Source organism: Gymnodraco acuticeps, unplaced genomic scaffold (genome assembly GCF_902827175.1).
Source record: "Gymnodraco acuticeps unplaced genomic scaffold, fGymAcu1.1, whole genome shotgun sequence".
Lineage (NCBI taxonomy): Eukaryota > Metazoa > Chordata > Actinopteri > Perciformes > Bathydraconidae > Gymnodraco > Gymnodraco acuticeps.
Genome location: NW_022991764.1, coordinates 145 through 22,402, shown reverse-complemented (window position 1 = coordinate 22,402; position 22,258 = coordinate 145). Strand labels below are relative to the sequence as shown.

Below are 22,258 nucleotides of genomic sequence, written 5' to 3'. Positions count from 1 at the left end.
AGAAGTATTATCATGTAATCCAAGGTTAATGGAGCACAATTGTGTTTCCCAGAGCTAATAAGCATGACATAAAACACTATTCAACTCTTCTTTACTAGTACCCTGTATTAGGCTTCTACAACTCTGGTTACTTTCACATTGTGACAGCTGCAGAGGGGGAACCCGTGAAAACAGCCCAAAACTCCGGGACTTTCACACACACATGACTCGTACCGGGGTAATTACGGTAATACAAACTACAGCACTTACTGTGATATTTGGGGCTGCCTTTGCTCGGGGGAAGGTCGGCGAACTGCACCCGGTGTCCCGACATCTTCTCCCGGTTTGTTTGAAAGTAACTTCCACACACGCGGTGAATCTCTCTGATGTGGACTCATTCACCGACACACTCCTTCACACACACACCGGTGGTCCTGCTGCTCTCAGTGTGTGTGTGTGTGTGTGTGTGTGTGTGTGTGTGTGTGTGTGTGTGTGTGTGTGTGTGTGTGTGTGTGTGTGTGTGTGTGTGTGTGAGCCAGGACTGCGGTCCACTCTCACCTCTGCTCTGAAACAGGAAGAGGCTCCTTCTCTCCTCCTGCATTAAGAAAAAATATACAAACTTTTTGTGTTCACCCCTGAAGTCCACGTGACTGCAGCGTGACGTCATAACTATACAGCTTTCAGCCCATGATGAAGTTAAAGGAAACTGATTTGGGAAACATGTATTACAGGTAACGGGATTAACAGGGTACAACAAAAGGTAACTGTATTCCCTTAAAATTACATAAAAGAAATCAGATTACTGTTTCATTTCTAAATAATTTGGGATTACTAGCAGGATTACAATGTTAGTTAAAACCTATGGTGTTTGTTGTAAAAGGATCAGATGTTATCTATTCTTGTAAACTGTACTGTTCTGTCGGATAATACATTGATATACGTTTTTTTAAAAGGCACAGTTTCCTTTTATAATAAAGTCACTCTGCTTAAATGTATATGAGGCTACACCGCCACATAGTGGAGGAAAAGTGAAACGCTATCAGAAGGTTGGCCTTATAATAAACGTCAGAAAGGAGGTGGACACAAATAATAATTATAAATAATTATAGCAGAGAGCCAGGGGCGGACTGGGACTAAAAATCAGCCCGTGCATCTCGACCCACTTCGGTACCACTAGCAAATTGTCAAATTACAATTTTTATGAACTATAATTGTTATTATTGCCTTTAATTGTGATATTTTGTTATTTTGATGCCGAGTAAATTACTTAGACTTCGAATATTCGGTTACAATAAGCCCTGCATTGATATTGTTCATTAAGAAAAAGTAAATAGCTAATGAGTAAAATAATTCTTCCATCACTGCATATGATATTAATCCACAATAACTGGAGGAAAGTATATACTTCACTGATGGACAGCAACTATGAAGACAGGCCTACATTCAATACATTTTAAATCATGAAGGGGAAAACAGCAGACTGAGTCCTCCATGGTGAGCAGGATATGTCCTCAGGAGTGACCTCAAGAGACTTGAAATGGATGCTAATGCTAATTGATAGCTGCTTTGTAGCTGCTGGATGTGTAAATTAATTAAATAAGGTTTTCAATGTTGTTTTTCCAGCTTGTTTGTACTGCATCCGAGTTGCCAAGGCTAATTACAAATGTAGTTATATAGTAAAGTAACCTGATTACTTCTCGTGACATTTGGATTACCTCAATATCAAACGCATTGCAAACAAATACAAGAATAAATAAGTATAAGATGTTTTTTTACTTCTGTGACTCCCCAAGCAAGTCAGAGGGTTATCATAAAAGTTAAATGGAGCAAAAATAATGCTATGAAATTGCACTTTCGATATAGGTTTGACTCATCGGAAGTGATCTGTGTAGGAAACCAGTCACTGATCCTGCAGCCTGACCTGAATGACTCCTGAGTCACTGCATGTTATAAAGACAGCAGGAGACAAACCTATGATGTAATATAAGGATCCCATTACAGCAAAGCGACGTTTGAGATTAGAATTGAAATCAAACATGACATCCAATCAGGTTTCCTCAAAACTTTATTTGTGATATTTTGTCAAAAGCCTAGAAAAAGAAACTGGAATAATAGAAACAATAGGCACAAATCAAACTCTCTGGACTTGTCTGATGTGACTTTTGTGCAAAAGAGAGTATTAAACAGTAGCTATAGAGACACAAAGCAAACTAGATCTGTCTGTCTATGAAGCACACACATGATAGAAAAATATCCAGTCTGCCAACAAAAGGCCAATAAATACGCGTCCACCCAAACCATCACACACTTTCAAACCACTGCCAATAAGTCGGCATTATACAAAACCAAAGTATGTGCACTGCACTTCCTTTCCCCCCCTATGATATAAACCTTATAAAAAAATAATTTCAAGCATGTAGAACCCAAGCAGGATCATCTGTCCTTTAACTCTCTCACGCACATCCATTTTGCTCAATGTACATTTTGGACAGCGAGGCGGCCATGGACTTCGCCAGCTCCTCGTCTCGTTTCCTCTGCATCTGAGAGAGTCTGCACCACTCCTCGTACTCTGGGTTTTGGAGACTCTGATCCAGCAGGACGTCGTAGTGCCCGTTACTCAGCCAACTCAGCCAGATGGACACTTTGGACACGTCCTCCTCCCCGAGATAGTGCACCATGGTGGACACGGTGGGGCTCTCCAGACTCCCCCCTGTCGTCAGGTGCATGTTGACGTCCAGCATCTGGCTCATGGCGAGCAGTTCGGGGTATCCGGCCCACGCTCCGTCCTGTGCCGCGTTGATGAGGAACTCCCCGACATCTCCCTCGATGATGGGGTTGAACTCCTCCAGGTGGTCGGCGATGTGGTGCACCGTCTGCTCCCTGAGCTCCCCGTGCCTCGACTGGTCCCCGAAGGTGGCTTTGCACACCGCCCTGTACAGGCAGTTGCCATCTGGAATGATGTGGTACCTGTACTTGTGTTCCCCTTGGAGATACTTGTTCTGTTTCTCCACTTCGGCCAGGTACCGGGTCACTTTGCTGCCTGTTTCCGGGTGCTTCTGTGGAGGGGAGTCCTGCAGGACGCTGAGCTCAAAGCCCCGTTTCTCATCAGATGCTGGCACGCCATTGCTCAGATCCTTAAAATCATCCAGGAGGAGGTCTACACGACGATCTTCTCTAAGGGGAACTACTTCCTCCTCATGTAAGGACCACCCATTGCTTCTGACAGGAGATTGAGAAAAGGTGTCATCCTCGCTTGAATTCCCAAACTCCCTCTTGTTGTCTTTTCTGCAGATGTGGTGTGTTTGATCTCGAAGCAGCTGTTTGCAGTCAGAGAAAAGCTCATCCCTGCCATTCCTCAGATGATCTATCAGGTCCTCAATCACATCAGAGTCACCACACAGGAAACTGTCACCATTTGGAGACACAGGAGGCTTGGTCTTGGTTTCCCTCACGACATGGACTGGCACAGACCTCTCCAATCCATCAGGTCTGCGGATGGATATCTCAGCAGTGGAGGTGAAGTAAACCGGCCTCATTGATGAAGCTTCGTAGCAGGAAAACGCAGGCATGTTTGCGGAAGAGTCTCTCACCGGATCAGTGTTTGGAGAAGTGGCGCGTTGGTGCGTAAATCCTGGTTTTGGTGCGTCAGAGGAGTTCAGTCGCTCAGACCCAGTCAGTAAAGTTATGGTAACTTTGTGAGACGACCTCGGGTAGTGTGTGAGCGCACTGTTGTACAGCTGCATCTTGAAGGAGTCCTTTATACTGAACGGCTGTTACAGAAACATGACAACAACATCTAAAAATACCCTCCATGACATCAACAACAGCGGAGTTGTGGTCTCCATGGTCCTGAGTCCCGACACCATTCACTCTCAGACGAGCAGGTTTAGACTGTTGCGTCATTTGCTGTTGGGGCGCCTCCCTAATTTTAGACTTAACCGTAACAAAACACTGTCTGATCAACTGGGTCAAATTAGACACCATGAAACACATGCTATTTCCGTTTGGTTGTCAAAATAAAATGCATACAAATATGTCACACGTCATTTTCAATGTATGATATGTTTTCATCCTGTTTTAATGAGTCCTGCGTTAAGTGTTTTTTTTTAATCAAAGATATTACTCTAGTGACGGTGGAGATACGAATTGGTTTTAATTGTCTCTGTGTTTGGTTTGTAAAGCACTCTTGAGTTACCTTTGGATATGAAAAGTTCTATATACACAAAGTTATTTTGAAAATCTAAACAGCCTAACTTCCGGTTGCCTTCATGCTGTTGGTATGCGCGTTGACGCAGCTCTCCAATCTGAGGTCAGTGCGTCAGAGTTTGAGCTCTCCACTAATGTGAGGGGTTTGATGTGTCACAGTGCACTGATTTCTAGGATGATGTGAAAAACTGAAATGCATTGAAATAGCACCAAAAAAAACACACAAAAATAGGGGAAGAAAGTGACAAACGTTATTTATTATAAGCAAATAAAAACGGCCATTAAAACGTACATTTGGACAAAAGCAGAGGTAATTGGGTTTGGAAAGTATGAAAAGGACGTTAAATTATCTAAATAAACTCATTATACCTCCTAATTACTCAATTAACTTTGAGAAAAACGTTTCATTAGTTCATATTTTGACTTGAGGGGGAACTAATAATGAAAAATAATGTATTTCTAGACACAATTAACTCGTACTACAACTAAAATCCATACAATTAGCCCTTCTTATATAACACTAAAAACGTATTAATATAATAATCATTTAAGTGTTAAACACAGTTTTGCCCGCAGTAAAGTGTTGGTACAAGCATTCCTTCTTAGTTTGGTCTGAAAATAGCAAAGTGTCTCAAGTTAATCTCTATTCTTCTGAGGGCAAATTCTCCTGTGTTCTTTCTCGCTGTGTCTTTAAGCCTCTCAGACAGTCAGAGGCCGTATACTAAACCAAAAATGGCACAACATATGTGCGCTTGGCACAACAGCAGGCCGCTGCATGCCTAACCTGCTCAGTCTCTATTTATAACACTGACTGTTTCAGCTGGTCGAAACACAATCACTGTGAGGGCTTAATATAAGCTACCGCTGTTCAATCAGTTATGAAGCTTTCCAGTAAACCTTTAATTAAAAAACAAGAACTATTATTCCTCTGTTAGCTGTACTGTTCTGTAACACTTTAAGTGTGAATCTGTACGACTACTGCCTGAATCTGCTTCATTTGTTCAGTAGGTGAACCTATATCTGAAATATATTGGTTTCTTCTTTTCTAAGGTAACATTGTTCTGTTGTCTTACATAATAATAATATCCCCAGATTAGATAATTGTAACTCAGTACATTTTTTAAGTGACCCTCTTTACTTAGCATGGGCCTCTTTAGTGAAGACATTTAAGCAATTTATTATTTCAGAACTGGACGAAATATTATTTATTATATTATTTCAAACTATTTGTACCTTTAGGCCTGTAGGTATTGATCATTATACACGTCATGTTGAGTTGCATTACACAACAACAACCACCAGAGGGCGTCCTGTGTTTATCAAGTGGTATTGCAGTGGGTGCAGTGCCACGAACAGCCACACGGGGGCGCCATTTCCCCACATATGGAGCTGACTCCTGTCTGTTAGCTGCAGAGGCTCCAGCAGCAGCTGCCGCAGGGCTGTGCGGGGAATACAAATGAGAGCATTGATCCTTCTTCTGTTGTCTTTAGAAACCTGAACCGCTGCTCTAACCTCCAGCTGGACGCTTGGCTCCAAATAGCACTACCGTATAACCTTATTACTTTGTTTTTATAGCGATTATTGTTCATTTTAGCGAGAAATTGGAGCAACAGTCGGTTAGATTATCACAATAATCAACGACAAAAACACAAGGAAACATGATTCAGTCACTATGAGAATGCAATAAAACGATAAACGCTAAGACATAAGACCGAAAAGTGCAGTAGTATTTAAATGATGATGGTAAACACGATATAATGCCTTGTTATACCCGATTATGTGGTGATACAATGGATTTTAACCTGACATAAACACTGGGAATACTGAATAAAGCACGTAATAATTCTGCATGATGTGCAGAAAAACTGAAGGGAAATACAATAAAAAAGAGCTAATTGGTAGGCTATTAGCCTACTGAATACCAAACAGGAGAGTAATCACAATCTGCAACAAGATAACCGTGATTCAGTCCCTCAAAGGATGCAACACAATGATAACCGCTAATATAGTGTCAACATGAGAGGAAAGTGCAGTTGTGATCACATTATTATTGTACACGATATAAATCCGCGGTTATATTGTGATTAAACGGATTTTAAGATGACATAAACACTGGAAATATTGCAAAAAGCACGAAAATGCAGTAGATAATTCTGTATGATGTGCAGAAATACTGAAGGGAGATAAAAAAGAAAAGAGCTAATCGTATTAGCACTCAAAACACCAAACAGCCTGCTAAAAACGCATCGCCTGTAGCAATGATAGTGTTTTACACCGTGTTTGTGTGATATGTCACCACGAGGTCCGCAGTGCTCCTCCAGCAGCCTGTTGTTGTTGTTGTTGTTATTGTTGTCATTGTGCCCGCCTAAATCAACGTCTTTCTGCGGTTCATAATTTAATATACATGGTGTCTTGTTAGGGGGGGGGGTCTGCAGCAGGAACAGACTGTATCCATGTCAGTGGATCACCATGCTGATGTCAGAGGTTTTGGTGGGAGGATCTCTGGTTGAGTCACGCAGCTGTCAAAGATAGCTGTCAGCCAGGATCAAACACAGTCAATGAGAGGGGCTGGAGAGACGCACAGATCTCAGGTAACCGCCAGCACAAAGTAGGTTTATTAAAAGAAAACCGGAGGGGAAACACGCGCCTTTTCATGAATAAGGATTTTCGGTTATTCGGATACACGCTGTGGATTTCTGGAGGAGACACACCACACAAAGACCATTTCCCTCTGCGCGTCACCGGGAAAAAGTGGGCATTTTTGGACCGAGATGAAGACGAAAAAAGGTACGTTTGAAGCTTTTTAAGTGAACTAAAGTGGAATTGAGTGTATATAAGCAGAGAGAGGGGGCTAACAGAGCAGTTTCTCCTCATATGCAAACCATGCAGTCTATTGTTTCCTCTCCAGACATGACAGGGGCTTTTTCTGCCATGTGCTGGCGCATTGTCAAAAGTGCATTAAGCTCGGTTTGTGTATTATTTCTGCTTCTCTACCTGGGGTTTGTTCACGTTTTGACACAATAACACACGGCTGTGTCGCCATGCGTGTTGTTTCCCCTGTCATTCTTGTCGTCTTGTGATTAGGCTAACTTTAAAGCTCGCGTAAAATGTGAAAACTGGAATAAACGAGTGGTTTTATTTGAGTTTGAATGCGGATTTAAGTGGCTACATTTGTGTCGAAGTTGGAGCAAAGCGATGATATGAGTCAAAGTTTGCTGACTGTTGTGAGTTTTTAGGAGTTTGCAGGGTTACATTTCCACAAATACATCGACCGCTAGCATCTTTAAACTGTCTTCCGAGCAGAAACACCTTTTTCTGTTTTAAAAAAATGTCTCCAAATCCGAAAGTAGGCTAGTGTTCATCCTGACCCCATTGTGGGAAGTTACATTCAGGGACCTCGTGGTGCAGAGCTCACACAATAGAAAGCCCCTTACAAGTTGTTTAAACTCACAAAAGCAACGTCTTGGTGGCTTTAAAACTCACTTTCTGCCCATTGTGTGAAACCAAGACGGTTCAGAGCGAGTTAGTTTTGTGGAGAACTCACTGTTTTGCGTGTAGAAACTTTTGAATTGCATACAAAGAAGCACGCAGCCCTGGTTCTTTTGTTTAGTCTGGAGACGCTGATTTGCAACAGGTCTCCCCTCCCCCTTCCTCTTCCTCCAGCCTGCTGCGTAATTACCTCATCCTGTTGGCCGCGCACACTTTGGGAACTTTCTGACTGCTTTCCCACTACTTTGCCTCGGTGCACACTGTATTAAATAGCCTCTGGATCTACTTTCTGCATTCTCTCAATGGCGTATCGCTGCTGTTCATTGTGAACTGCCTGTATACACGCGTAAAAGTGACATAAACAACATATAATAATAATAATAATACAGAAAAAGTGCTTATTTTTACGTTGTGCCATTTGGACTTTTTATAACATGATCCAAAAGTCTTTTCATACCATATGAGGAACACTAACCTAAATGCCTGACTTACAATCTGATCAAAGTGTTAGCAGTTAATTAGAAGGCTTATCCCCCCCTCCCTCTTTTCCATTCAATGTAATCCAAAAGGCCTACATCCTGTTTGATCATGATTGACTTTGATTACTCCAAATGAAACTCTGTGCTGCCTCTCTCAGACACAACCTCTCCTCCTCCATGCAGGGACTGTTTCTTGAGGTCAGCCTGGCTACTTATCCCAGCATGCTTTGAGTCAAACGGCTGTATTTGTTGAGGCAGGTTCTATAACTGACACAGCATCAGACCAGCCTTTGTGACGTCTCCCCCCCTTCCTTCCTAACCTCCTCCTCCTCCTCCTCCTCCCCCTCCCCCTCCTTGCTCCTTATATGAATCACATGGCTGAACTTGACAGCTTGCTTCTGACACATCAGCTGCCTCCCAGACAGCCTGTGTTTGGCGAATGGCTGCGGCACAGCGCTTAGAGGATACATATCCTTTTGTCTCATGCTGTGTTTTCTCCTCGCTCAGGTTTGATGATGCTTTCGGGCAGCGAGACGGACGACGAGGACAGCGTGGACGCGCCTCTGGATCTGTCGTCCAGCTCGGGGAGCAACGGGAAGAGGAAACGGCGGGGAAATCTACCCAAAGAGTCTGTGCAGATCCTCAGAGACTGGCTGTACGAGCACCGATACAACGCCTACCCCTCGGAGCAGGAGAAAGCCCTGCTGTCCAAGCAGACTCAGCTCTCAACACTACAGGTACACACTCTGATAACATCACACGGGACTGAATCACTTCCTGTCGAGATGACAAACACAACATGACACATAAACACAGAGTTGAAGGTCATCCAGAAGCAGCTTGGTGTTGAAACGGTGTGAGACACCGTGAGTGAAGTCTCTCCCGTTCGGTTCCCTCACTGTGGGTTTGGCTCAGTTTCCAGGACAGGAATTTCCCTCCCTCCATCCCAGCTGTCTGGGAACAATGCAGAGTCATTTACATGGTGGAGTCTCTGTGAGCCAGTTACAACTAGCCTGCAGGGAGAGACACTGAGATTACAGCGGCACAAAGGAGGTTACTTTTTAGAGTAGGAGCCATGAAGCTAACAAAGTGGTTTGTTTTATTAGTCATTCAGTTTCTTCTATATTCTTTTGTCTCAGTAAGGGTTTGGAGTTTTCACATGTGGAGATTACTCATTATAAACACCTGTGTGTGGAAGAGAGGGTGATATTACAAAACATTACATATAAACTAGTACAAACCTGATTGTACTTTTAAACAACAACAACAACAGCAAGAACATTGATATGTAACTTAAATAGTATTTAGCCATAAGATAAGAAGTACTTTTTTGATCCCAATTTGGGACATTTTTTGCATTGCACAAATTGAAATGGAAACATCTCAATAGAAATAAAATAGCATTACAAAAAAGTAGAAAATATACATGATGTAAGCTAATGGTGTGAGATCCATGCCTCTCGTGTACGCAGTGTAGATTCCTCTATTGAAAACCCAGGTGTGAATCTTTCCCTGGGGGAAGTGCACCTGCATGTGTCAGCAGTGATCCGTGCACTTTTCTCACAGCATGATTTGTTTTCTCTCCTGCAGGTGTGCAACTGGTTCATTAACGCTCGGCGGCGACTCCTCCCAGAGATGCTGCGGAAAGACGGCAAAGACCCCAACCAGTTCACCATCTCACGGAAAGGCAGCAAAGGGGGGGACAGTTTCTCCGACAGCTCGCAGTCTCCGAAGCACGGCAGCCCAGCAGGGGGTCCGGAGGAGGAGAACTACGACCAGCGGGTGCTAAGCCCCTCCATATTCGACGTCCCAGGAGTCCTGAGGAAGATGACGTCACCTTCCTCGTCTCCGACTTCCTCGTCTCCATCTCCGTCTCCATCTCTTTTCCCCATTCGCCCGTCTGTCATCTGTCACACCACTGTCACCGCGGCGATGCAGCCCCTCCCCTCGGTGACGATGATGAACTCTGAGCTGCTGCAGGTTCAGGCGCTGCTCCGGTGCCAGGATGACGAAGGGAGCCCTAAACCCCCCCCCACTACCACCATGCTCACGGGCATGGAGGGGAACCTGAGCCCCCGCAGCGGGCTCTTCAACACGCCCCCCCCGACCCCCCCGGACCTCACACAGGACTTCAGTGGCTTCCAGCTCCTTGTGGATGTTGCCCTGAAACGGGCTGCAGAGATGGAGCAGCAGGCCAAACAGCTGGTGTCTTAAAGCGCAGAAGAAGAGGAAAGAAAGTGACTTTGTGTCCAGACTTTGGGTCTCCTCGGTGACTTCGGGTCTCCTCGGTGACTTTGGGTCTCCTCTGTGACTTTGGGTCTCCTCGGTGACTTTTGGTCTCCTCGGTGACTTTGGGTCTCCTCGGTGACTTCGGGTCTCCTCTGTGACTTCGGGTCTCCTCTGTGACTTCGGGTCTCCTCTGTGACTTCCGGTCTCCTCTGTGACTTTGGGTCTCCTCGGTGACTTTGGGTCTCCTCGGTGACTTTGGGTCTCCTCTGTGACTTTGGGTCTCCTCTGTGACTTCGGGTCTCCTCTGTGACTTTGGGTCTCCTCGGTGACTTTGGGTCTCCTCTGTGACTTTGGGTCTCCTCTGTGACTTTGGGTCTCCTCTGTGACTTCGGGTCTCCTCTGTGACTTTGGGTCTCCTCGGTGACTTCGGGTCTCCTCTGTGACTTTTGGTCTCCTCTGTGACTTTGGGTCTCCTCGGTGACTTTGGGTCTCCTCTGTGACTTTGGGTCTCCTCTGTGACTTTGGGTCTCCTCTGTGACTTCGGGTCTCCTCTGTGACTTCGGGTCTCCTCGGTGACTTCGGGTCTCCTCGGTGACTTTGGGTCTCCTCGGTGACTTCGGGTCTCCTCAGTGACTTTGTCTGCAGATCAAATCCATACGAAAGCCTGATTATTTCTATTTTTGGTAAACCAATCAAATTGACGAGTTTTTTATTGACTGTATCGAGGTGCCTTGGCTGTTTATTCATTTCAAATACATGCGTATGTTATCTACTACATGTGTATCTTATTTGCACACAGGGACCAAAAATGTTATCAGAGAAATGCTGCCTGTCTTACGTCTTTCCATTATATCGTTTTAGGGAGCGGAGAAGGAGTTAGTCGCGTCCGCACACGTTTACTGTTGTACATTTCACAGATGAGTTCATGCTCGGTTTGCCTCGTTTGTTTGCACACTAAAGGCAGAGGAAGGTCATCTCAGTGTCTTAAACATACTTCATCTATGACAAACATATTCACTACTGTAGTAAATGTTTTCATGAGTACAAGTATAGTTTTTATTTTGTTATTTAGCTGTTTTAAAAGAAACTCCTGTGCTTTTTTGTTTTGTTTTTTTTATACTCTTTTCCCATCAAGGGATATTTCAGATGACCAATGTAGCAGGTTCTTAGTCTGAGCCTCCATCCCATCACTCAGCGGAGAACCGACGGCCAGTGGACTGTAACATTAAAACACTACAGATGTTTTTGTTTCGGCATTTGCTGACAAAGACAGCATTTTCTGAAATCACCAAAAAAGCATTTCCATGTATTATAGAACCATGTGTATAGTTAATGTGACATGATGCCCAATGATGTGATTTCTTTTTTCATACTGTGCAATGCTTGTGGCAAATAGGGGTCACATGGGATTCAAATAAAGTTTTGTTTTTCTACATCTCAGAATCCACCGTGTGGTATTTACATATGCTAATTTGTAAAGGTGGGAATCTAGAAGATACTTTAAAGAGGACATTTGTATGTTCATATCAGTATGTAGTGTCTCTACTGCAGTGGTTCTCAAACCTTTCCTGTCAGGCCCCCCCCCTTTGGAGAAAAAAAAAAGTCGGGCCCCCCCCAACACAAATAGTCAGGCTCAGTGGCGGCGCCAGAGATTTATTTTGGGGGTGCTGTGGGGTAGCTTGACGTTTCATAGAGGGTGCTCAAACATTTAGGGTTTCCCATTAAGGTACCGGGCGCTACAGAGGAATGTTCTACTGCAACACTCCCCACGCACACACACAGTGTACCCGCGACTGTTACAATGAAGGCTCGATAATCAGCTCACGGCATATAGGTGTAAGCAGGGGTCAAGTGCTATTTGTATAGGTGGTGTGTGGACCTCACATAGGGGGGTCCGGGGGCAAGCTCCCCCGGGAAGATTTTTACATATTGAAGTCAAAAGCATCAATCTGGTGCAAAATTAAGAGATCTATGGATACCTCTCTCAACACCCATTTGAAACAGAACTGTAAACAGATTTACTTTTTCTTTATGGATATTTTACAAATCACTCCCCGCGCACGCACACAAAATGGCTCGTTCCACACACACACACAGTGCCGAGCTTTAATGAAACACAGAGACCCAGACGTAATAGTACTGTATCATATTATTTTCGAATCAATACTTTTTCAAAATATGATTTATCTTTCTTTTTTTTTAATTACCATTTTTTCTCCTGGACCTTGAGAACCACTGCTCTACTGTGACATTTCTCCATGCTTCAAAAAGCTCTTCATTTATCTCATACTACCTGTTGTGTGATTGATAAACCGCCTAAACATGTCCCGCCCCTTAGCCTATCACTCACAATGTTTTTGAGCACTAGCCAATAGGATGGGATGTCACTATGTTCAAGAACTTTGGGATTTTAGCCTTTACAGACCATTGACAAAACACACTACAGGAGAAGGAAATAGGGCCTCCTTAAGCTTACATCACTTAGGGATAAGGTGTGTCGAGTCGGTTAATAAACAGTCAGAATCAGTTTAGTTGACATGCTTTTCCACACACTACCGTTACAGAGACATTCCTCTGTGTGTGAGAGGCTCCACAACAGCTCCCGCCAATTAGCATAATCCTGCATAAATTAGCACCAGTAAACGGCAGACGTCAACAGTTCCTGCCAGCGGGGCTTTATGTGCTCCTGCATCTCAATGGAGTCGATGTAAGTCAGTTTACAACGCAGCGCTGCTCTCTGAAGGCCAGCAGGACAGCTGTTCCTCTGCTGAGGCTCCATGGCTCAATGGGGTCTGTTGTTTACACACACAACCTTTCACTTTATACATGTGCCTCAGTGGTGGAAGATCCTTTACTGAAGTTAAAGTGCAAATACTATGGTCTTAAAATACTCCATTACAAGCCCTGATTTAAAAATGTAACTTAAGTACAAAAGTATTAGCATCCAAATATACTTAAAGGTACAAAAAGTACTCATTCTGCACATTTCAGAATAGATTTTTGGAAAGATCCATTCTGCATAACGAGTACTTTTTTGTACTACTTTAAGTACATTTGCTGATAATTCTTCTCTACTTCATATTATCCTGAGTACTTTTTAAAATCAGGACTTTAACTTGTAGTGAATAATATATTACAAGTATTAAATGTCCTACAATTACACATCGACAAACGACACTAAAATGCTCTTAAATGTATAACAACGTGATAAAATAATACTGTGGAAAGATCCATTCTGCATAATACTAGTACTTTTTTACTACATTTAGCTGATAGTACTTTATATAATTCTGCAATGGGCCAATTTGCAGAATGAGTACTTTACATAATTACAATGTTGAAAACAGGACTTTTACTTGTACTCTACGTACTTTAAGACCATAGTATTTGTAATTTATTATTTTTTTGTGTGTAATATATTTTGTATTGACATTTGGCAGCAAACAATAACAGTGTTTTTTCAAGACATACATCTTAAGTTTGTCTGAAATGCCATAAAAACAGTAACAAGTACGAACAATACGAACATTAGGGAGTGATCAGGACTTAGTATTTGTACTTTAACTTAAGTAAAGGGAGTACTTCTTCCAACACGGCCTAAATACTTAGTTTTACTCAGATGTCAACACATGCTTCTCCACTCCTCCACCTTTTGTCGGCCGTTAGAGGTTAGGTCAAGTCTCTGGGACTCTAATCAGGGTTTGAACAGAGCTCCAGGCACTCAGTGGGCATTTGAAGCCCACCACGGTGGCCCTGAGTCAGATTTTATACAAAGACACATTTCCGCAGACCCCCCCCTCCTCCTCCTGAACTCTGGTCGCTGAGGTCATCCTCCCCGACTGATGTGTGAGCGGCGAATCACAAGGAGCTGCACGTACAGCGTCGGGCTAAACCAAGGCCAGAAGAGATGCATAATTACGGGGTCCCGCCCCTGCGGAAGAGGGAAAAGCCCTGAAAACACACCAGGCTGGCCTTGTAATCTGCTTGATTATATTCCAATTGGAAACACATGTGGAGACAAGGGAAGAAAGACAACGTTCTGGCAAAGATATGTTTGTTTCACTACAAAAACGTTTAAATCGTGCCAAGTTTGTTTGCCTAATATCTAGTCTTTACACTTGATATAAGACATAATAACTTAAGAATGCAGTGAGATGTAGGGTCTTGTTTTTAGACGATCCATCTTGTGTTGTTAAGTAAAAACTCTTGAAAGCGTCTTATTTTGAGTTGGATCTCAGATGAAAGAATGCAATTCCTGAAAAAATTGCTCGTGGGAATGCTTTATGCTGAAAAGCTGACGCTAAACTGCTGAAATGTAACGTGTAAGAAGAAAGTGAAGAATTTAGATTGAAATGATACATGAACACTGGGGGCTTGAATGTGTGATGAGAGAAGAAAAGAAAGTAAAAAGGCTTGGAAAAGCAGCAGAATATTTGAACTGCAAACTTTTGAACTAACTTGATGGCGAATTATCTGTCACCATGCCAACGGCATTTGATGACATCCCATAATACGCTTAGATGTGTTGATGGCTGCATCGTTACCAAACCTGTGAAGTTTTGGGCCGTTTGGAGCATTTTCACTGAAGTTATGAGAAAACCGTGTTTCATGGCGAGTATTGTTGTTGCCATGGCAACGGCATTTGAAGAAATCTCAAAACTGTCCCGTAGATGTCTTCACAGCTGGACTATTAGCACACATGTGAAGTTTGAGCACTTTTTGAACATTTTCATTGGAGTTAATGTATAGCGACATCGTCTTTTATGGCGAGGGATGCGTTTCCATGGAAACGGCATATGATGACACCCCATAATTGACGTAGAGCAGGACCATTAACCATTATCTGAAGTCTGCTGCTCTGAGCATGTCAGTTGGAGTTATGACATCATCGTGTTCCATGACACAGGTGTTTATATTTGAGCTAACGAGGTGTCCAGAGATCAAAGGTTTCCATGGTGATCAGTGAGAGGAGAGCATTTTCATTGTTCTGAATGAGAGATAAACCTCTTACATGTGAACGTTTTGTGGAAGAACTGTAACAGATATCTGTGAAATTTCAAAGTGTGAAGCATGTCAAGGAACTTGAGCATCTGAAGTGTACTTTCTGTGTACTTTCGGGTCAATAATGTGGCCATTTTGGCAGATTAACTAACGGTGTGCGGCTGCTGTGGTGGGGAAAGGTGAGGCTGAACTTACAATGGGCTTTAATGGAGACATGTTGAAAGTTTTTGTCACTTCATGCCCTCAAGAGGCATTTTGTTTAATTATTTTTTATCTTTCAAGCAACGAGATGTTTTCCTACGTTTGTAGGGTTTGGGAATTATGGCAGTTTAAAAATAAAATATGAAGACAAAATTAAATCTGTCCTCCACTCGCTGTGACATCACGCACTCTAAAATCTGAAGAAGGCCTCTGTACCAAGGTCTGAACAATGTTTAATATCTCTAAAAGTAAGAATCAAATTTAATAGTTGTTCTACACGAATAATGTCAGAAAGATGTGTAACATTTTAAAGTTGGAATGAGGTTTCTGAGTGAAAGCATGAATGAACAGTTAGCAGTTGAAGTTGCATCAAGATTGTTGAAGTCTGAAGATTTCCTCCATTGACTTCAATGGTTGAAAATGTGATGAATTATGAGATGTATCTCTGGAATTATGAAAGTTATGAATGAGAAAAGTAATAGCCATCGATTCCCGACCGAGCTGAACGTTTTGATGTTCGAACAGAGTTTCTGCGATGTTCAATGTGGGAGAAGAATAGTGCAAAATAACCCGGCAGAATAATAAAGAATTAGAGTACAAGTTTTCTATTACATTGCTATTGGAAACTCACCAGCTAACATCAGAAAACAGAACACTTATGAGCATTTAAGGCTTATTCTTCTGGTAAAATATAGTTCAAAATAAGATTTCCCAGCTAATTACAAGTTCTGATTTATCTAAATATCCCACAAAATCTTACCAAGCACATTTTCACTTGATCTATTGGCAGATTATTTTACTTATTACCAGCCAAAACATGTTTTAATTATTTGTTTACTTGTTTTTGGAGCAGCATATTGTCCAATGTGATAGGAGCTCATACACTAATATCTAGTTCCTTTGAACATAGCATTATTTTATATTCAATCTATGAGTGGTACAGATACTCAGCTTAGGGAAGACTTTTGTAAACTGGCATACATTCTGCATGCATGGCATTAGAGCACTTGTTTATTATGGAAGAGCATTATGGCCACATGTAAACATTTTGACCATTAGTTTAAAAAGCCCAAATTCTGAGGTTAAAGGTCGACACAGGGGCACAACAGGGGAGACAGAGGGTGTTTCTCAATGTCAAGGAAGGATACTCCAGAGCCACTATTTCAAGGATGCTACGTCATCGAATCCCGCCGAAGGACTGTTCCAATGTCCAGATGCTTGGAATTCTACCGAGGACTGAATCCTTCGTTGCGGGAAATTTCGAGGATGCACCAGTGTATCCTTTGCGGTCTTAAAATCCCCACAATGCTTTGCGCACGGACCAATTTCCCAAATCTTTGGCGGAAGATTTAAGACGGGGCCTCTCATATGACGCACACCTGCACACTTGCTAACCTCTTCCATTCTTCGTTCTCCGAGTGAAAGGAAGGATTCTTGCCTGACTCTGAAGGACCTGACTTGGAGGGACATGTCTTACCAAGGAAGCGTCCTCGACATTGAGAAACATCCAGAGAAAGAAAGACAAAGTTCTGGCAATGATATATTTGTTTTAATGCTGATAAGAGCTCATACACGTGCCATAACATCAACAGTGTAAATACAAAATGTATATCTGCTTAATATTAATTTTTTTTAAATTTTAGTTTACATAGGGAAACATTCATTTATGTACAAACGTTTAATCTTTAACTACATCACAAGCTTCAGGAGTGCTGGAGTGTCCAACATTCTACCTCCCTGCTATACCAGGAGCGTTATATTGATATGTTAATATAATAAACATAAATAAGAAGTCAATCCTTTTGACAGACATATTCAAATACAAGTAAAAAATACTCAAATGAGCTTCGTCTACATAAAATGGCATTAGGTTTGATCTATTCATTATGCATCCTCTCTATACTTAACTAAAGGAAATACAAATTATACCACACTTCATCACTTGAGTTCCTTCACAGACGCCACTCAATCAGGAAGTCGTTAAATAAGGACAGGAATATATATCCGTACCTAGAATTATCCAAATGGCACAAAACTCTTCCCAGATCAAAACAGAGGATTGGACTTCACACCAACGTCCTGCATTTCTGTTTTTAAAAACAATAATGTGGGGGTAAACTGGCTCAGGATTGTCTCCACATTCAAGCAGCTGACAGAAATACCTTGTTACATTGAAGTAGTGATGGAGTGGTGCAGGAATGAGTCCGAAAACCCAGGAATTACTTAGCATTTTATCACTTCGCTTGTTTTGAAGTTTGTACGGTGGCCCACAGGTGCCATAAACATCCAAACTGCAGTTTCAGACCACACGTTTTATATACTTTCACGTTTTGTTCTCCTACGTCAGTAAATACCCCAAATCTAAGAATGGCGGTTGCTAACAAACATTAGCCGCCTTTAGCTTAGCGGTGTGTGCAGCCGTGCGACCGTGATGTAGTTTGTTTATAGCCTAGCGTTAGCTTTATACTTCTGGCGATAGCAATTAACACTTTAAATATCACAACGTGTTAATATGTGGAGATTATCCTGCTGAACAAAACGTGAAAGTATCGTAAACGTGTGGCTAATTCCTGCGATATACTGAAATCCAATGGTAAAATCCCGTTGTGATGCTAGCTTCAGAAATCTGTCATCACTGCACCGCTCTGAGATGTTCATTAAAAAGATGGCATGGGTGCTTTTCTTTAAAGATCATGGCCTATTCTGGTGACAGGGGTTATATAAAGTAAGCCATGGGTCTCACTCACACACACACACACACACACACACACACACACACACACACACACACACACACACACACACACACACACACACACACACACACACACACACACACACACATCTTCCCCTGAGACTGCTGTTGTGCTCGACTATCATATTAGAAATTAAGGCTGATCACTGGAACAGAAAAGACATGCTGCAGAGTAAATAAAAACACAGTATGAGGGCCTTGTCGTCAGTGCATTATCATAATAACCACAATGTCTTTAAACAGTCATTGTTTTCCCGAAAGAATAAATTAAAACACAAATACAAAATATTACAAATCGGATATATTTTGTTTGATAATTGCTTGGTTTGGAGGCGAACACAGTGAGGAGGAAACTGTCCTTTAGTCTCAAAACTGTCCAAAAACCCGCCAGTATTGAAGCAGTAGTCAGAATAATTTAAATGCAATATGAGAGAAGGATTACACATGTCTATAAAACAATATAAGTGTCATCATGCGTGTGTTATATTGTATATGTTGTTGCTCAATGTGAATGATGGGCGGTGTTTCCAGTTAGTTGATTCTGCTACCTTAATCTTCTGACCTAGAGAAGAGGAAGCTCTTTCCAAATGAATCTCACGCGCACACACACACACACACACACACACACACACACACACACAGATTATGTTCGTGGCACTCTCTGCAGAAGCTTAAAATCAGCTCCTGACTCAAAAACAGCTCCGGCTCACCTTGAGGAGCGCAGGATGACCTGTTGACCTTATGACCTCTGGCTGCTGGAAAAACCTGTTTCAAGACAGAGGGCCGATTGTTTCGCTCACTAACACTGAAGGTACCTTTACTGAGGGGGGTGTGCTACGAAGCCAGAGCAGTGGGTTAGGAGGTAAGTTTAGTTTTTTACCTATAAATATGGAAAACTCAATTTACCTTGTACCGAAAATAGTTGGAATTCTGCGAAAAAGTTGGAATTTTGAGAAAAATAAATGGAATTCTGAGATTAAAGTCGGAATTCTGGGGGAAAAAGTCAGAATACTGAGATTTTCCAAAAACAGAAAGATGTTCAAATTAGTTTTCAGAATTCTGACTTTTCTTTTTTGCCCTAATTCTCTTCCGTAGTTCATAACTCGTCCTGATTGGCTGAAGTCTGTTTCACACGCTGGTCTTTCACCATGATTTTGTAATGTAATCGTATTTATTCAGAAACAGATATAAACAATAAATAAGTCAATAGGTGTTTCTCCGTTTGATTTGATCACTCGTTGTGTTTGTGTGTGTGATGGCATGTTTACACACACACACACACACACTCCACATGCACGCTGCCCACCTGAAACAACAACATGAAGCTGTGCTACACCTGGTTTTCTCTGTAGTGTTAGGCCACTTCAAAAAAGGGATTTATAAGATTTTGACAGCGAGGGAAAGAGGAGGAGGGAGAGGAAGAGGAGGGACTGCTACATCAAAGCTGGGAGGAGGAAATGAGAGGAGGGGAGGGGAGATAGATAAATTAATTAATTAAATACTGTAAATATACATTTCTTTATCCAGACTAAGCCCACAGTGATTTTGGGAAGTCCGCACAAAACGTAGTTATGTTAGCACCCGAGCCTTACCGTTAGGTGCTATAGGGACAGTGTGTAGGGTATGTGTGTGAGGACATGCATCTGAGTGTCTCATAGTCTGGTCTGAGCCTCTGGGATATAGATCTCGATGCTGTCGGCGCTCTCCGTGGCCGAGCTCTGCCGCACGGACGCCGCTCGTTTGGCAGCTAGCAGGCGCTTTCTGGCCTCCACACGCTGGCGCTCAGAGCTCTCCAGAGAGCGGTCTCTAGCCAGGGGGGGGTGGCCCTTCTGGGGCTTCTTTGGCACGGGAGGGGGGATCCTTCTCTCCTGGACATGGGAGGACAAACTCTTAATGACCACAGGGGGTGGAAGTACTCAGATCTTGTGCTTGAGTTAAAGTAGAAGTACTCAGATCTTGTACTTTAGTAAAAGTAGAAGTACCAGAGTAAAAAGTACCAGAGAAAAGTATTCTCATCAAAATATAGTGAAAGTAGCGACAGTAAAAGTAGTCGTTGTGCAGATTGGTCCATTTCAGAATAATATATATGATATGTTTTATAATGATTGATCATGAAAGTGTTCTCAAAGCTAGTAAAGGTGCAGCTAGTTTGAATGACTTTGTATACTGCAGGGTAGCTGGTGGATTTACTCCAGGTGGAACTAAAGTCTGATTCAACACTTGATTATATTTCACATCATTCATCCAGATCTGTGAAGTAACTAAAGGTGTTAAATACATGTAGTGGAGTATAAGTACACCATTAACCTCTGAATTGTAGAGGAGTAGAAGTACAAAGTAGAAAAAAATGTAAACTCAAGTGCAGTATCTCTTGAGTAAATGTACTTAGTTACTTTACACCTCTGGTAAACACAGTGCTTTGGGTGAGAGAGAGAGAGAGAGAGAGAGAGAGAGAGAGAGAGAGAGAGAGAGAGAGAGAGAGAGAGAGAGAGAGAGAGAGAGAGAGAGAGAGATAGAAGCAGCCGGCAGCATGCATTTGAATGAGGTTAACGTTCACAGTGGCAGCCATTTGTGTGGGTAAGAGAGCACGGCGGTGGCCAAAGCGTGAGGTAAAAGTGACCATTGGAGACGGAGAGGCCCCAACGGTGCATGGCAGGATGAGAGGTTCTCAAAAGCAGCTCACTGTCGACAACAAACACAGACACAGTGACGTCAGGCAGGCAACGACACAACATCTGCATGCTAGCTGAGAATCTTTTACAGTGTACAGTAACGACAGCAGATTACATGCGGGGTTAGTAAAGCATCCCAAAATGAGATTACTGTTGTGTAATAGAAGCTTCGAGTCTTGTCCAAACTGAACGCGTTTACTTTATATCAGGGGTGTGCAAACTTTTTTCACCGAGGGCCACATACAGAAAAATGTACGAAGGACTAGGTCGCTCACTAGAGGTATATTGCCTCATAAGTTAAGTTAGCTAAATCAATCAAATGGAGGTAAAGTATGCTTGTGAGTGTTGGCAGCTCATCCCTTAAAACAGAAGATTGATTATCATAAGGAGAAATAGGAAGGGTGTATTTCAAGCTTGTTGTGTAAATAAGTCATTGGGCTTTTTTCTTATCAACTAAGATATGTTAGAAAATGTTTCCAACTCTAATTGACTGAATTTATTTGTGGTCTTCTCATGAATACTACTGTGTAATATGTGTTTTCATCTATATTCAAGAAGTACAATACAAGACAAGTTTCATGTGTGGGCCGTACTCCATTCTACTTTTTTCAAAATGACCCGCGGGCCGCATTTGGCCCCCGGGCCGTAGTTTGGACACCCCTGCTTTATATTAATATAACAGTTTCCAACAAGAACGGTGGAAGACGGGGAGATTGCACTCGATATTCATTTAAAATCATAACAGGAAGGAGAGAGAGCATGACACATACTTGCACTTCAAAATAAATTACAAACATTTCACCCGTAGCTTTTATCAAGAAGCAAACAATGTTTTTACTGTTACAACAATGAGGTTATGTTTTTCAACGTGCGTGTGTGAGTGGGCACCTGAATGTCTGGAGGGCTCAGAGGTCTCCAGCTGTTGGCTCTGAGTTGGTGCAGCTCGTCAAACTTCAGGCTGATGTTCTCGATGGAGAGCTGCAGCATGTCCCAGAACCCTGCCAGGTCCTGAGAGCCGGGGCGGGGGTGTGCGTCTGGGTTCTGAGGCGCAACAAATACACACAGGTCACATGATCACAAACATACAAACGCACATTGTTTACATGCCAATCACACATGTTTTGAAAAGGGACTTGTGATGATTTGATTTTACCAAAAGTTGCAGAATTGGCCTTTTAGTGAGTGAAAAAAATATATATAATTAATGCACTATGCTGTCAATATATTGTATTAGTAGTAGTAGTAGT

General features: G+C 42.4%; 3 protein-coding genes across 3 annotated transcripts; 1 reads left to right on the top strand and 2 right to left on the bottom strand.

Moving 5' to 3' along the window:
• Positions 1-2,026: 2,026 nt before the first annotated feature.
• Positions 2,027-3,924, bottom strand: LOC117535087 (OTU domain-containing protein 1). Its single transcript, XM_034199395.1, has one exon. It carries the CDS (start codon positions 3,720-3,722, stop codon positions 2,433-2,435), a length of 1,290 nt encoding a protein of 429 aa, XP_034055286.1. The 5' UTR covers positions 3,723-3,924; the 3' UTR covers positions 2,027-2,432.
• Positions 3,925-6,650: 2,726 nt separating this feature from the next.
• On the top strand, positions 6,651-11,817 carry tgif1 (TGFB-induced factor homeobox 1). The gene is made up of 3 exons (XM_034199393.1): positions 6,651-6,972; positions 8,661-8,890; positions 9,744-11,817. The coding sequence occupies exons 1-3, from the start codon at positions 6,957-6,959 to the stop codon at positions 10,365-10,367; spliced, it is 870 nt and encodes a 289-aa protein (XP_034055284.1). The 5' UTR covers positions 6,651-6,956; the 3' UTR covers positions 10,368-11,817.
• A 5,297-nt stretch (positions 11,818-17,114) lies between these two features.
• LOC117535086 (disks large-associated protein 1-like) lies at positions 17,115-22,053 on the bottom strand (the record flags this gene model as incomplete). The annotated part of the gene is given in 2 exon segments (XM_034199394.1): positions 17,115-20,207; positions 21,900-22,053. Coding segments are annotated over 2 exon segments (370 nt in total), but the record flags the coding sequence as incomplete, so codon positions are not given.
• Positions 22,054-22,258: the final 205 nt, after the last annotated feature.

What these genes read in the sequence shown, in the direction of transcription:
- LOC117535087 (XM_034199395.1), bottom strand. Translation starts at nt 3,722, where the DNA reads ATGCAGCTGTACAACAGTGCGCTCACACACTACCCGAGGTCGTCTCAC.
- tgif1 (XM_034199393.1), top strand. An exon ending in CTCAGCTCTCAACACTACAG is followed by an intron (nt 8,891 to 9,743) that starts GTACACACTCTG and finishes TCTCTCCTGCAG; the next exon opens with GTGTGCAACTGGTTCATTAA.